The sequence below is a fragment of the Sceloporus occidentalis genome, unplaced genomic scaffold (assembly GCF_023333645.1).
Source record: "Sceloporus occidentalis isolate IW3139 unplaced genomic scaffold, rSceOcc1.0.p SCAF_5, whole genome shotgun sequence".
NCBI classification, from domain to species: Eukaryota; Metazoa; Chordata; class Lepidosauria; order Squamata; family Phrynosomatidae; genus Sceloporus; species Sceloporus occidentalis.
The window spans coordinates 55,206,708-55,222,682 of NW_028316985.1; the positions used below are offsets into that span (position 1 = coordinate 55,206,708).

Consider the following 15,975-nt stretch of genomic DNA (forward strand, 5'->3'; position numbering starts at 1 on the left):
CTTAGGAAATAACCATAGACGTAGACCCTTTCACCGCTCCAAATAAACAAACAGAGGGAAAGCCATATCCATTTAGACCATATCATAGCCCTCTTCTTGTTTTTAAATCTTACAGGTATGTATGCTCTGTAGATTAAAATGTTGTGCCATAAGCAGCATACTGCTTTAGAATTGATTTAGCTATGGATGGGGATTACTAGAGACCATAGGATGGAAGAAGTGAGAGTCAAGGAGGCAAGAAACTGATACTGTAAAATTGTTATGGTGATTCTTGTTGGGCAGACTGAACGTTTCCTGTGATACCAAAGCATGTATAGTGTAAGATTATGCTTCTGTAGTTTTAAAGTTTATGTTTGTTTGTTTTATACCCCACTCTTTAGAAATGCTCAGAGCAGCTTGCAAATTGTTAATTAGACAGTTCCCTGTCCTTAGGCTCATAATCTAAAAAGTCATGATGATAGATAAACCCAAGTGTTGTGGAGTGTTCCTTAAGTCTCAGAGAGAATGGCTGTGGGGAAGGGGATCAAGTCCAGCTGTTCTTCTCTTCCTGTGAGGCCATGGTGATGGGAGATGAAATGAAGGGTTAGCCCTTTTTTTCTGTCCTGGGCTAAGCCTGATGGAGCTGTGCCTGCCCCATCTCTCCCTCTGAGGCCAGGGCCATGAAAACCAAATTGGATATTACATGTAGACCTCTTCATATCTACTGTACTTGAGCAAAACCCTTGTCATGCTGGATGCAGATATGGCTTGTTGTGACCCATGTGTGTATGTCTATGCAAAATATCACCCTTCTGTGATCTGTAGACTGCTCCCTCTGTAGTGCTTTATCTGTGAAAGCAGTGTCATGCAATGTTAATTTAAGTATTTATTTCTTTTCCACCTGCCAGGGCCACCAAGATACTTGTGATGGCATAGATTTTGATCACAGTGAAATTATATCCTTAATTTCTCTCATTGAGGGCACACTGCTGTTCACCTCTGTGGAAAACAGGTGTGGCCAAAACCTGTTTCTTCTGTTTGGTGATCTGGGACACTGATCATAACAGCTTCATTAGTTTCTCCCCATAAAGGCTGTTTTGACCCATTATGAACTGCCTCTGTGAGCATTTACACACTGTGTTGTTTTCTTGGCTACTCTTGTAGAAGGAGTGGGAATCCTAGCTTTCTAAATGTTGTTTGACTGCAACTCCCAGTATCCCTTACCATGTGCTGTGATTGTGAGGGCTGCTGAGATTTGTAGTTCAACAGTATGTAGTTCAATTTGTAGTTCCACAATATGTGTAGGATAGCATGATTCCTGCAACTGTTCTACAGTATGACAAGAGCAAGGCCAGGCACATCTGCTGATTTTAATTAGACCAATAATGCCTAATGATACAAATATTTACAGTATGTAAAATAAATACTTCTGCCTACTCTTATGAAAGATGCTCATTCTATATTATACTTATTGTGCAAGTTGACTATTGGTTAAAGCTCAAAGCAGCCTTTCTGACAACCAGTTCTTTTGAACTAGAACTTTCATTCAGTCCCAGCAAGTATAGGTCGTGGTTAGATGTGGTGTGAATTGTAGACCGAAATATCTGTAGGAACAAGATAGGGGAGGCTGCCTCAAGACTTTCATGAGCAGGTCATTGCATCTGGAAGTGGTATGACAAAAGACTCCCAAGTGGTTTTTATTTACATGATTTATTTAATCAGTTAAATTCTGTGTCAGTTAAACAAAACAGTTTAATCTGTGGTGACTGGGTTTTTTACATAGTTTCTGAATGTAGGAAGCATGAATTTAAGATAGTTGTCATATCGCCCTAAATAGCAAAACTCAGTATTGTAATAATGTGTGGCAATTATGAACTTCCTTTTCTGGTATCATGCTGATAATGGCTTTAAGATGCAGATGAGCAATTGTGTGATCTAATTCAGATCAAATGTGATACACGTTTGTATGTCATCCCAATTGGTGTTTCTCATACCTAGCTTGACCTCACATGCACAAGAAAGAAAAATAAGCCACTGCCCTCTTTTGAATTGAACAGTAGGTGGTGCTGCTTAGCTGGTTATGGTTATTTTTTTTAGAAGTAAAGTAATATCAGAGTCAAGTATACTGCTATCATTGTGTTCGATTTTAAACAAAAATCTGTTACATGGCTTGAACACATTATCATGCTTTTATTTACTCCATTTAGGTTTAGTCCTTATTTTCGAACAAAAGAAAAACTTTACCTCAGTTCAGTATCCTACAGCAATATGATTGAGCCCAAACAGTGTTTCTGCCGTTTTGATCTAACAGGCACATGCAATGATGATGATTGCCAGTGGTGAGTGATTTCTCCCCTTCTACCAACCAGAAGATATGTACTTTTAATGTGAGCACTTGCAGAGGCTGTAGTCTCGGGAACCCAAGAAGATTTGTCATCTAGGAGCCCTGGTGGCGCAGTGGTTAAATGTCTGTACTGCAGCCACTTACTCACAAACCATAAGGTTGTGAGTTCAATACCAGGCTTGCATCCTTCTGAGGTCGCTAAAATGAGAACTCAGCTATTAGGGGCAATTAGCTTACACTTTGTAAACCGCTTAGGAATGCTTAAGTGCACTGATAAGCGGTATAGAAATGTACTTGCTATTGCTTTCTCAGTTTAGGAACATTTAATCAGAATTTAGCTGCTTAAACCATCATTTGTAAAAAAAAAAAAAAATCTTAAGAAAAATCTTGTTTCTTTTTATTTTGTGCTCGTTTCCTGTAATGTGAATGGCATGACAAAGATCGTTGAAAGAACTCAATTGTAATAACAGTATATATGCAGAAAGAACAAATGCCCTTATTCTTGGTTGCTCAGTAGCCAGAGTCCAGCAGTAGAACTTTGAAGTCACAAAATGCTTCTCCAAATAAGAACAATTTAAGCAATTTTGTGTTAGGACCATGGGTGAATTTTGCTCAAGCTAGGGAACTTGGGAACTGCTTGAACTATCATTTGGTGAGCAGTACAGTACTGTATGACTAAAATGCATCTGGGACACCAGATCTCTACTGTTTCTGTCTACCCACAAACAGTTTAGAATTCTGGAGAGACTAAAAATAATTGCTCTCTGAATAAGTAATCATTCTGATTTCTTTTATAACCAGCATTTAGAATAAGGCCCTTACAGAACATGTAGTGAATGAAATGAGAAGAGCCTCCCCAAAACTCACAAAACATTGTATCCTGCTACTACAGCAGTCCTATTATATTGGCATTTTGTTTCCTACCTACACATGGTCTATTTAACTTTCTCAAATGTAAGAAGTATATTAAAACTGAGCACATTTGCCTCTGCATCATTTAGAATTCAGTTATTTTTCAATAATGTTGAAAAATCCCATAATTTTATTGAATTAAATTTCCACTGAGTAATTGTGGACAACTGAATATGTGGGATGATGGTGCATGTGTGGGATCATTAATCCTTCCTACACTTAAAACTTAAAATGTAACTTAAAACTCTAAACTTCTGAGGTGTGGAGTCATTTTAAATGCTGTCATTTAAAAGCAGCGTTTGTGTACTTCTGATAAGATAAATTATCTGATATTATTATTGTCGAAATGAAGTACTGTATTGGATGTATTGCATTTTATTGATAGTATCTGTATATTTTTATTGGGTTGTAACCCCACCTCGATTAGCAGGGAGAGGCGGGAAAATATAAATAAAATTATTATTATTATTATTATTATTATTATTATTATTATTATTATTTACTGTAATATTCACAATGGATTTTCCTGGTTTTGTTGTTGTTGTTTTTTAGGCAGCACATGAAGGACTGCACCCTCAGTCGAAGTCAGCTCTTTGAGGATGTTCTTTCATACAATTTATCATTGATAGGCTGTTCAGAAAAAAATACCGACGAAGAGATAAGCAGTGCAGCAGGTATTGTACCTTCTTGATATCATTAATTTGGTTGTCATTTATCTGTTCAGGTTAATCACAAAGAACATTTTTAATGTGTGTGTGTGTGTGTGTGTGTGTAGGAAGCAAGCTCTTTTTAAAAGCCTGCTTCATTCTAAAAGGTTATAAGGATAACTAAAGAGTCTTCTGTATTATAATCTCATGGTTCTCTTAGATTAAATTTAACAAAAACTTCAAAGATTTTTAGGGATTTCTCTGTGAGTATATGAATACATACCTTTGTAAAATATTAATAATGAAATATTTCTCAAATTTTGCCATCTCATTTCAGAAAAATATGTTGAGAAACTTTTTGGAGTGAACAGAGATCGCATGGCAATGGATCAGATGGCTGTACTTCTTGTTAGCAACGTCAATGAGAGCAAAAGTCACAGTAAGTAACTTTAGAGTAGATTGACATACCTTCTATTTACATGCTGGGCTTTCTAAGTGACTTCAGTAAACTAGGGAGTTTATAAATCAATGTGCTTCAGTTTTTCTTTTGTTTCCCAATAGCCCCTCCATATACAACTTGGAAAGACAAAAGGAAATGGAGACCTAAATACTGCAAAAAGGCTTCTTTGGACAGTGATACAAGTGGTGAAGAGGAACAGTTTACTGGCTCTATTAAATATGGTAATAGTGCAACTAAGTTGGAAGTGTTAGTTACAAAAAATACGCATAAAAGATTTTAATGAAACAACTTAATTGATTTTCCCTTTAAATTTATCCCACAATGATAAAACAGTCACAGATACTCAAATATTTACCTATGAAGCAGCTCAATAGCTTGTAGAGCTGCTGCTGGCTGTACCCAACAAGGGATTAGACTGATACAGCCACAGTTTTTATAGTTCTCTCATGTTTAGTTATGTTCCTGGGCATATTTATTATTTGTGATATTTTAAATGTACATTCAGCAGTGACTCTATAAGTTCACTGTAATGTTGATTATTCATAGATTCTTAAATCTAGCAATCATCACTTTTTATGCTGGCTCAGACTGGCTCTCCCATTTTGAAGTAATCCAGTTTTCCACAAAAAGTGTATAGTTTCTTAGTTTGTTACCTTGTGAAAAGCATTGAACCTTTTCCTCATAGTACTTTTATTTTGCTTTATTTTATTCACATGGAAATAATAACTAGCTTTAACATAAATGCAGTTTTGATTTCAGATGTACAAAATGCGGTGGTTTTGATTTTTTATTCATTTATTTACAGCCCCCACAGTAGAGAACAAAGTAAATATTCCTGCTCTGGATGCTGTTGTGACTCCTGATGATGTTCGTTATTTTACAAATGAGACTGATGACATTTCAAACCTGGAGGCAAGCGTACTTGAGAACCCTTTTAATGTTCAGCTTTGGATTAAATTGGCCTATAAATACCTGAATCAAAATGAAGGGTAGGTAATTCTTACTATGCAAACAAATCAGTTACAGTTTTTGTCTGAAGCTTCTCACCTGTGCAGCTGTAATCCAGTCTATCAAAGGACTCTGTGTTTCTTGGCTAAGCCACAAGTACCTTATTGTTCAAAAGTAATTGAGAAATATGATTAGATCTTTTGCTGTGTCTACAAGTCCAGAGTAAGAGTAATAAAATATTTTGATGCTTCTGAGTTCAAGTATGCTTCATTTCAGCATGAAAATAGTAAGGAAAGATTCATTTGATGATGATGATTTCCTAAGGATAGTTTAGACAACAGGGTGGTTCAAAAACAACTTTCACAAGAAGTCTTTCCTTTCAAGTAGGAAATCAGCTGAAAATATTTGTAGCAAACCACAGTTGTAGCACACTATCCATAAGTGCCCTTGAGTTACTTGTGCAGCAGTCCCCCCCTTTTCAAAACTCTTCAAACCATTGTAAATTTAGAAGAATAGAAGTTGTGATGTGAGGAGCTGTGGAGAAATTGTGTGTAAGGCTTAAGAATTGCACTGTTAAATTGAGAACATAAAAATGAATGTACAGTATTTGTTTCCTTTCTTGTCAAAGATCATCCTCAGAATGCTTGGATTCTGCTTTAAATGTTTTGGCCCGAGCATTAGAAAATAACAAGGAAAATTCTGAAATCTGGTGTCACTACCTCAAGCTGTTTTCAAAAAGGGGAACAAAGGAAGAAGTGCAAGAAATGTGTGAGACAGCAGTGGAATACGCCCCTACTTACAAGATCTGGTGGACAGTAAGTTTGGTTTCTTGAAAAGCTACATGTCTACAATAACCCAGCTTTGACTATTTTTGAGTTGTGTTTCCCAATGCGTGCATTTGGATGTCATGCAAGCTAGAAAACAGTCAAGGAACAAACAGTGGGTGCTTTGTTTGGTTTGTTGTGGAATACACAAGCCAAAGTGCTGGTTTCTGCTGGGTGCTGGACAACTGGCCAAAGGTGGAGCAGTTATGCATTCAACACCAGCACATTGCTGATACATAAGAAGCCAGGTTTCTCCCAGTGTCCTGTCCTGTGTAAACCAAGCCTATATGATGTTTGATGCAAGGGCTTCAGATTGAAGAGTTCCTGAACAAAATATAAAGATTTCCCACTGCCTGGTAAATACCTGGCCTTCACTTTCTGGACTATTTTGTTTCACATAGAGAAGATAGAGTCTAAGAAAATATACCAGATGTTGTGATTCATGTACCAGGACTTCTTCAAGTCCATTCCCACTACCCCGTGCTGCTTAAAAAGGGTTGGGGTGGGAGGTCACAGCTATCCAGAGTAGCATCTAATACCATGCAAGGAGCTGCAGGTACAAACAAGTCTGGAATGTTTGAGTGCACAGAGAAGTACTTTAGGCATATGCATGGAAATCTTTGTTTCCTAAAGAGATAAAAACTTAAAGGTGACCTGTCCAGCTCAACAAATTTCAAGTCAATGATTTCTTTGAAGAACTAGTTAAAAGTAGTCTTCTGTAATTTAGCAATGGGCTAACACCCTGTGCAGACTGGCCTTAAAGGTTGGCTTGGGGTGGAGTTGGGGCATAGGGTCCACATGATGCACGCCTCACTCCGCCCCCAGGGCGGCTTGACACCACATGCCACTCTACACGGCACGCAGTGTCACGACGCTCCTCTGGCGCTGCATCAACATGACACAGCCCCAAAGGAGCACTGTAAAGCTGCAGTATCACAGCTATCGCGCCCTTTGCAGGGTGCAAAAAGGAGCTGCTTTTTGCGGCTTCTTTTTGCACTCTGCAAAGGCCATTTTGGGGCTGCAGTGTGCGGTTGCCATGGCCCCAATCTGACTGTAAAAGGGGTGGCTGGAGGCCGCCCCTTAGGGCCTTGTCTGCACAGCCCCTTAGTCCTGTTTTTAGTGTAACTTTGTGAGCCCCCCTTGGTTCTGCATATGCCTTCCACTCCCTTTGCACTCTGGCCAACGTTTATTTGGTTACTGGTTTATATTCTATTGTATTGAACTGGTGTTTTTGAGCCTACTATTTCTGAATTGAGAAGAAGTAATAGGGGCATCTCTAAAAGTGTACTTGGTTTTCAATTTAGTATAACCAATTTATCAGTAGAAGGGAAAGCTTATTCTTAAAACATTTTTCTTGTTTAACTCTCATTCAGTTTCTAAATCTGGAGAGCTCATTTGACGGGAAGGATTATGTATGTGAGAGAATGCTGCAGTTCCTCACAGAAACTTCAGCGTCTGAAGAAAATTTGGATCTTCGCTCCTTTCACTTGCTGGAAGTATTGCTATATAGAATTCACCTAAGCCTCTTCACTGGGAAGTATCAAAATGCTGTTGCCTTATTCCAGGTACTTGCCTATTTTTAATGTCTTGCTACACTTGGTATAGAATTTGATGATTTTAGCATTATTGCACATTGATAGTGCGTGGTGTCTTATAATACAGAAAGAAGGCGTGGGAGAGGAGTTATATTTAATAATGGATAAGAGTAGCTTGCATGTTATAGGAAAGAGAGGGCTTCTGATTTGTTCACCAAATATGACTGACAATGCTGTAGTGTACAGAAAGAAGTTAGCAGAAATGTAATTCTTTTTATTTTATTTTTAATACTACTATTCTGTAAAAGATAGCGCATCAAACCATTACAAACAAGAGTGTGAACCTTATAATAATAGAACCACTATTAAATTATAAAAAACAATAATAGAAATATGATTGAAGCCCTGCCTTAACTCTTTTGAAGGTAATACAGACACTTGTGATTTGGATAACACATTAAGTGTCCCTATACTCTTAATTCCTGAAGATGAAGTACAGTTGGCCCTCCTTTTTCACAGGGGATCTGTTCCGGACACTACACGCCCCTCCCCCCGCCCCGTGAAAATGGATGCTTGCGTGTATTCAAGCCTCATGGGCTTGAATGAGGTGCAACCCTATGCATGTGTCCTGAGCATGCACACCATTAGAAATAGCGGAGGTCGCTTCACCGCGGTTAATCGAGGTTGCAGATCTCAGGTCTGCGAGTTAGGAGGGGTGACTGTATGTTCAATTTACTGTACAGTTCGAATAGCCTTATTGGTGGTGATTGTGTTTCGGGTTGCAGCAAGTAAGTTGGCTTAAAACCAGCAATGTTGCTTTTAGATATTTTTGACTGTGGCATTTTTATTCATTTGTAAGCATGGCTGCTTTAGTACAAGAAATAATCTGATAACCGGTATTTTATTTAGAAGTGAAATGTATTCTTAGCCAGCAGAGATAGGAGCCATCCATTAACGGGTTAATTTCTGTTGCTGCTCAACTAGACAAGATATGAGTCCTGTTTCAGTTTATCTTGCCTCACCCAGGAAAGGTCATATGTCTGTCTCTGCTGTCTCTAACATTATTTCTTCTCTTTGCTTCTTTCTCAGTACTATAATATATTACAAAGCTCTTAGCCTTTAATTCCCCATGGTAGTTTTTCTTCCTCACTAGTCTCCCCTCCCTTTTTATTATTTTTCTCTTTCCTTCACACCTGTGTGTCTTATATGCCTTCTGGATGGGGGAATGTTAAAGCCAAGTCCACTAAACCTAGCTCTGCTTCTCAGAGCTTTCTTCATCAACCATTAGATTGACCTTTTTGCCTCAGATGCAAATTGCAAATTCCCCTTTGGTGCTTCACCAGATTTTACTCTCCATAGACCAGGATGCCCTGTAGACTCTGGAGGTCTGCTGTACGCCCTTCCCCATATCTCATTCGCATGCAGAGTTTTGAGGAGGATTAGGCAAGAACAGGCCTCAGTAATCCTAATGGCCCCATACTGGCAGAGAAGGCCAAGGTTCTCTCTCTTCTTAGCTGTATCCATTCAGGCACTGGTAACACTCCCACCACTTCCACATCTTATCAGCCAAGATTTGGCTTTCCATCCAGATCCAGAGTGGCTCCACAGCCTGGCAGTTGAGCAAAGAACATACTTAAAACAAGGCTACTCCCATAGGGTGGGTAAACCCTGTCTTGTCATCTAGGTGAAAGTGTACTCTTTCATTGGATCTATGAGACCACCTGGTAGGCTTTTCTGAGGTGTTTTCATAGAAAATCTATTTCTCCCCACACTGCAAAAATTAAATATATTTTTCTCTTTCCTTCACACCTGTGTGTCATATATGCCCTCTGGATTGCCTGGATATGGAACTTAAGCCAAACACTCTTTATTGCCAAACAGCAATACTAACATCCATTTTATCCTCAGCCAGTACACATTTTCTTTAATTCTACCCTCATACTAGGAAATTTCTCTCCTGTGATTCACAAATTTTCCTCCTGGGACCTCCGCAAAGAGCTGAAAACCCTATCTTAAGTGCCCAAACAGGCAGGCCAAAATAAAGCTGCTTCGGGTCACTTTGGAGGTATGCTCTTTAAATGCTGCATGTGTCCTAAGAGGCTGGAAGCTGCGCCAAAGTCACGCTCTAGTCCTAAGGACTGGAGCACAGCTTTGGCACAGCTTCTGGCCTCTTACGATGCATGTGTCATTTAAACAGCATACCTCCAAAGTGACCCGAAACAGCTTTATTTTGGCCTGTTTGTTCAGGCCCTAAGCTTCCTTTTGAACCACTTAGATCTTTTCCACTCATGATTCTTTCTATCAAGACCATTTCTGGTTGCAGTCGCTTCAACCAGAAGGGTTTCAGAGCTCACTGCCCTGACCATTGCTCCATCTTGCTGTAAATTTGATGCAGACACAGTTTCTCTGTGGCTGGATCCAAGTTTCCTACCCAAGATAAACTCTTGTCCATCTTTCCTAGCCCATAGTACTTCATTCTGACCTCACCCAACACACTACTTGGGAGAACAATGGTACAAGCTAAATATAAGAAGAACACTAAAACTGTATATCAGGCACAATATTGTGTCCAATTCTGGGCACCACAATTCAAAAAGAATGTTGACAAATTGGAGTGTGTCCGAAGGAGGGCAACCAAAATGGTGAAGGGTCTGGAAACTGTGCCTTATGAGGTGAGACTTCAGGAGCTGGGTATGTTTAGCCTGGAGACAGGACGGTTAAGGGGTGATATGATAGCCCTGTTTTAAGTATTTGAAGGGGTGTCACATTGAGGATGTAGCAAGCTTGTTTTCTGCTGCTCCAGAGACTAGAACCCAGAACAGTGGTTCAAGCTACAGCAAAAGAGATTCCAGCTCAGCATTAAGAGGAACTTCCTGACAGTAAGAGCTGTTTGACAGTGGAATGCACTCCCTCAGAGTGTGGTGGAGTCTTCTCCTTTGTAGGTCTTTAAACAGAGGCTGGATAGCCATCTGTCGGGGATACTTTGATTGTGAATTCCTGCATGGCAGGGGGGTTGGGCTGGATGGCCCTTGTGGTTTCCTCCAACTCTGTGATTCTAGATTGGTATCCATGACTCCTGGATTTTCCACTAATACGCCCCTAGAAATAAACTGCTGAGCACCCCCATAACCAGCTCCATTCATGCTCATTAAACAGTAGAAACCAGACAAATGTGCCTCAGCCAGAGTCTCATTTGGTACAAGGGTTCTGCAACAAGTGTTACCACACTGAAATATATTCTTGTCACCTCCTGCTCTAATGTGTATGCCTGCTCCGGTAGATCCCATTAGTGGATGGCTCCTTCTCTACTGGTTGAGAATGGAACATTGGTGGACTTACCATGAAGACCCATTCTTGCCAAGGAGAAGGAGCCAACTGGCCCCACCCTAGCTGATGAGATCTTAATTCTTTTCCTGGACATGGGAAATCTTTTCTATTAATTCCTGTGTCTAGCTTTGTGAAGGGACTGAAACAGGAGGAGATGAAGACTGACGAGAGGTTTATTTTAAGTAACACAATTTCTTGCCTAGTTTGGTTGGCAACAGAAATTAATCCACTAATGAATGTCTTTTTCTCCTTGGCAAGAATGGACCTTCATGGAAAGTCCTCCAATGTACCATTTATTGTGTTGATTTGCTTTGTTGATCCCACTTGGCTATTAATGTTATAGCAAATAACCAAAATAATTGGCACCTGTGTGCTATACTTTCAAACATATGCACCTTAAGAACATAGAGGCTCCTTTATATTGAAACAACTTTCTATTTACAGTACAGTCTGGGATCCGTTCCAGACTCGCCTGTGTAAAGGGAATTCCGCCTGTGCTCGAGCCCCATTTAAATGAATGGGGCTTGTGCACATGGCGGTGCAGCAGTGCACGCGCCCCATTATTATCAGAATAATGTTCAGCGTATGCTGAAAGCCATCTAAAGCACACCCACGTATGACGCAGGTGCACTGTACAATGGGCCCTTGGAATCTGCTGGGATTTGGTTCCCAAATCTGTGGAGGCTCAGATCCCATTAAATTCAATGGCATAGTAAAAGGGGATGTCTTGTATACAATGGCAAAATTAAGGTTTGCTTTTTGGAATGGATATGAAGAGTCAACCATATATAGTTTGTTAGGGACTATCTCTTTGAACACCTTTTTTGTAATAGAAAGGGGGATGTTAATAGTCTTCATTGCTTGTTTTTATTTACAATTGACGTCGATATTCACGGATTCTTTATTCACGGATTCAACTATCCATGGCTGGAAAACATTCCAAAAATATATACATTCCAAAAAGCAAACCTGGTTTTGCGGTTTTATATAACTATGCCACTGTATATAATGGGACTTGGAGCATCCACAGATTTTGGTATCCCATGCGGGGGGTTCTGGAACTAAACCCCACTGTGTATCAACAGTCCACTGTATTTTCAAGATTTATTTTTCAGACTTTTTTTTTCAAATAATTGTCAGTGTTGCTCACAGTAGATTGTGGGAATACAATAAAAAATATCATAGTCTTGATGATAATGAACATGGGGTTTATCTTATGTATTAATTAGTATGATCTAAGGCCTTGAACAGATGGGGCAAAACGAATGGCCAAGGCCACTCCCACCCTGATCGCTGCAGGACCACGGTGACCAGATGCTGCAGTCCCAAATGCGCCATGGCAAGGAGTGGATAAAATCCACTCCTTTTGTGGCTGGGTTCGCAACTTCTGCATAGCTTGGGGACATGCTTCATCAAACCGCCATGTCCCCAAATCACACAGAAGGCATCCTTTATTTTTTATTTTTTTTGCCCGTCTGTTTTGGGCCTAAGTCTAGACCTCTAGAATGTCATTGTAGGACCAGACATCACATCTTAAAGTTTCAGGTGTAAGCATTATTTTATTTTCCATTCTACAGAATGCTCTGAAGTCAGAAAGTGGTACGGTTCTAGTGGAATATCTCACCATAAGTGATCGCTGCTTAGCTTGGCTCTCCTACATACATTTGATTGAATTTGATGAGCTTCCAGTCAAGTTCTATGATCCTGCCAATAGCAACCCTTCAAAAATAATGAAAAAGGAGCCATTTTATATACCTTGGAAAACAATGGAAGATGTGAAGGCTAATCCTGATACCTTGTTAGCAGTGTTTGAAGGTAAATTCAAAATGAAGACTCCTTGTATGTTCTATAGACATTAGTATGTATAAGTTTGCAGCCTTCGTTTCCCCTATGTGTTTATACTAGTCCTGTTGAACTAAGTGGGGTTTACTTTTGAGTGTGTATGTGTGTGTGTGTGTATACACACATACATACATAGGATTATGCACTTTTAAGACAGTTTTCATCACTGGACTATTGTTAAAATAATTTCTTGGGTAGGCTCTTAATTGAATCTTTCTCCCGTGTGACATGGATGGGAACAATGCAACCCTCCAGATGATGATTGACTGCAACTTCAGCAGCCCTACCCAGCCTAGCCAGTGGCAAGGAATACTGGGAGTTATAGTTCACTTAGGTCTGGAGAGTCATACCATTCCTACACTTAGGATTTAATGGGTGTGAAGGTTTCCCTTTTGCATTTTTTACTTTTACCACTCCAAAATATTGAAAGTGGGTGGCTGAGGGCATACATTATTTTATTTTCAACAACAACAACAACAACAATAATATAAATAGTTTATTTATATTTCCCGCCTCTCCCAGTTGGATCATGTGATGGTTTGACCCAGTTTTTTTTATTTTAGTGCTACTTTGTATATTGATGATATAATTTCATCCAAATAGAACTCCATTTGGAGGTCATAATAAAGAACATAATTGCATGTCAAGATCTATTTGGCATTGATGGTCAAAGCAAACATATGGAGAAAAAAACCTGTTGCATGCTCTACAAAGGCTACTTTTCCTGTTGGAACTTCCAGTGACTCCTGAAAGATCTTAATAATTAAGAAAGTAATAATTCACTGCTAGAAATGTCAAATCCATTGATGCATGTTCAAAATCCTAGGTATTTGAAGAGACAAGCTTTGTAAAAAAATATTAGGAGCCTTTATTGAGGAACAGTTGTTGGATGTAACACGCTGTTTTAATTCATTGTTTTAGCTATTGTGGTTAAAATTGTGTTAATTGATTTATTGAAAAATCTGAGGTTGTGTTTTTTTTTTAAATGATGCACATATACCTTTTAGGATTTAAGTATTAAAATCATTTCTTGGGTTTCATACGAATTTGTGTTTCATTTATTTGCATTCTACCTTACATTTTCCAGATACGTATCAATGTCTGGGGAAAGCTTGTGAAATCCAAGATTGCTTTTCTGACACAGAATCTGTACTATGGATAGGCATAATTATTTTAACTTTTTTGTTACTTATGAGTATTTCTTCTTCGTGGTCTCCGCAAATCACACAAATGGGTTATTCTGTGCCTGCTCAATAAACTTCAAAAACTTCTGCAATCACTAGGCAAAATGTCAATTGCAACTTTTTGGCAGTAGCTCTGCCCACCCTCTTATAAGCCCCCTATTGTTCCCGCTCTTTCACAGTTCCTTTCATCCATCGCGCTAGCAGCTTGAAGGAACTTATTGGAATCGCTTAGTAGCCATTACTTCAGATTGAACAGCTGCACTGTTTTTTAACCACTCTCATGGAATTCGGACTCTTCCACTGACCAAAACTTGTCAGTCGAACCCATTTGTGTGCTTCGCCGAGACCAAGAAGGACAGGTTGCTTACCTGTAACTGTTTTTCTTTGAGTGGTCATCTGCGAATTCACACAAATCCCACCCATCCTCCCCTGCTCACTTTATGTCCTTTCTATTGCTACTATGTGATGTACTTTATGGGACTGAGAAAAAGCAGGAACACTAGGGGGCTTATAAGAGACTGGGTGGAGCTACCACCAAAAAGTTGCAGTTGAAGTTTTACCTAGTGATTCCAGGAGTTTACTGCGCAGGTGCAGAATAACCCATTTATGTGAATTCGCAGATGACCACTTTAAGAAATACAGTTACAGGTAAGTAACCTGTCCATCTTGGCATAGCAGCAGACAGACTAATGTAAGAGAATAAATCACCTAATACAGTGTGCCCTTCTCTTATGCGGGGGATCCGTTTCAGACCCCCCCCCCCGTAAGGGGAAAATGCATATGCTTGAGCCCCATTAGAAGTAATCGGGGTCGTGCGTTTGGTGTGGTGCAGGGCACACGCCACAGGCATGCACCCCATTCTTACTGGTGCGCTGAGGCTTCTTCCGGCACGGGCTTCCAGCATATGCTGGAGGCCATGTAAGGCGCGCCCACATATAACGCAGGTGCACTGTATACATGTTTTTCTTTTCTGTGAAGGTCACAGATGTTAAAAATTCTTCATAAATAGTTTGGTGGATTGTCAGTTTTAAGAGTTTACATCTCCATGCTATAAAATAAGAATGGAAATTCTTTCATAGCTAGTTTTTTTCAGGCATTTTGTCTGAAATCTTTGGCTAGTTTTCTTTCACCACATGCAGAGAGGATAATATTTTCATTTATTCTGTGAAAAAGCTTTGTATTTGTGAATGTTTAATCTCACTACCATGTTTGTCTTTTCTAGATGCCATCCAGTCATGCACTGGTGAGGATAAGGATAATTCAGCTAATAAAAACATAGTTCTCTGTCTTCCATTGTACAAAAACATGATAGCGTTGCAGAAGCTGCTGGAAAGGTAAGGTTTTCTTGCAGTTGCGAAGCTTATACAGTGTATACTGGTATTAAAATGCACAGTGGTACAGTATAAACCATGTATGTTACAGTGTGCTCTTGAATCTTGTTTCTTTTCCCCAGTTCTCTCTCTCTCTCTCTCTCTCTCTCTCTCTCTCACACACACACACACACACACGCAGGACATATAATTGAAAAGTTATTCTTACTAACAGCCAAATATAGTGTGACTGAAATCATATGTTAGAGTGGTTAGAGATAACATGTAAAAGAATGAAATAATAAGAGAACTTGATATTTTTGCTGGAATGTATTTTAAAAATGTTTGACTGGTTTGCTTGTTCAATGAGATATTCTTTGCTATTTTATTAAAGGTGGGAAGCTGCTATTAAACTTTGTAAATCACTTGTGAAATTAAGTCCTGTTGACTGCCCACTTTTGGAAACTCTGGTTGATTTATACTTGAGGACGGACCAGATGGAAAGAGCTTGTGATGTGTGGCTTACAGCATTTGAGAAAAACCCACAAAATGCCCAGGTTTTCTACTTTATGTGCAAATTCTTCATAATGCAGGTAAAACATTAGCAACTTGCTTCTGTTATAATTTTAAAACACATTAAATTAGGAGAGGGGGACCTTTGGT

The 15,975-nt window shown here is 39.3% G+C and overlaps 1 protein-coding gene across 4 annotated transcripts in view; it reads left to right on the forward strand.

The window, feature by feature from the left end:
* Positions 1-15,975, forward strand: part of ZFC3H1 (zinc finger C3H1-type containing) — a 54,452-nt gene that overhangs the window by 26,802 nt on the left and 11,675 nt on the right. For all 4 annotated transcript variants that reach the window (XR_016281231.1, XM_089524102.1, XM_089524103.1 and 1 more), the window contains 11 exons: positions 6-115; positions 2,187-2,318; positions 3,788-3,909; positions 4,220-4,321; positions 4,444-4,563; positions 5,148-5,331; positions 5,919-6,105; positions 7,488-7,679; positions 12,554-12,791; positions 15,225-15,336; positions 15,707-15,905. Coding sequence is in view for 3 of the 4 variants with exons in the window: in XM_089524102.1 (XP_089380228.1) it covers positions 6-115; positions 2,187-2,318; positions 3,788-3,909; positions 4,220-4,321; positions 4,444-4,563; positions 5,148-5,331; positions 5,919-6,105; positions 7,488-7,679; positions 12,554-12,791; positions 15,225-15,336; positions 15,707-15,905 (1,698 nt within the window). In the remaining variant the exon portion in view is untranslated. The remainder of the gene's footprint in view (positions 1-5; positions 116-2,186; positions 2,319-3,787; positions 3,910-4,219; positions 4,322-4,443; positions 4,564-5,147; positions 5,332-5,918; positions 6,106-7,487; positions 7,680-12,553; positions 12,792-15,224; positions 15,337-15,706; positions 15,906-15,975) is intronic.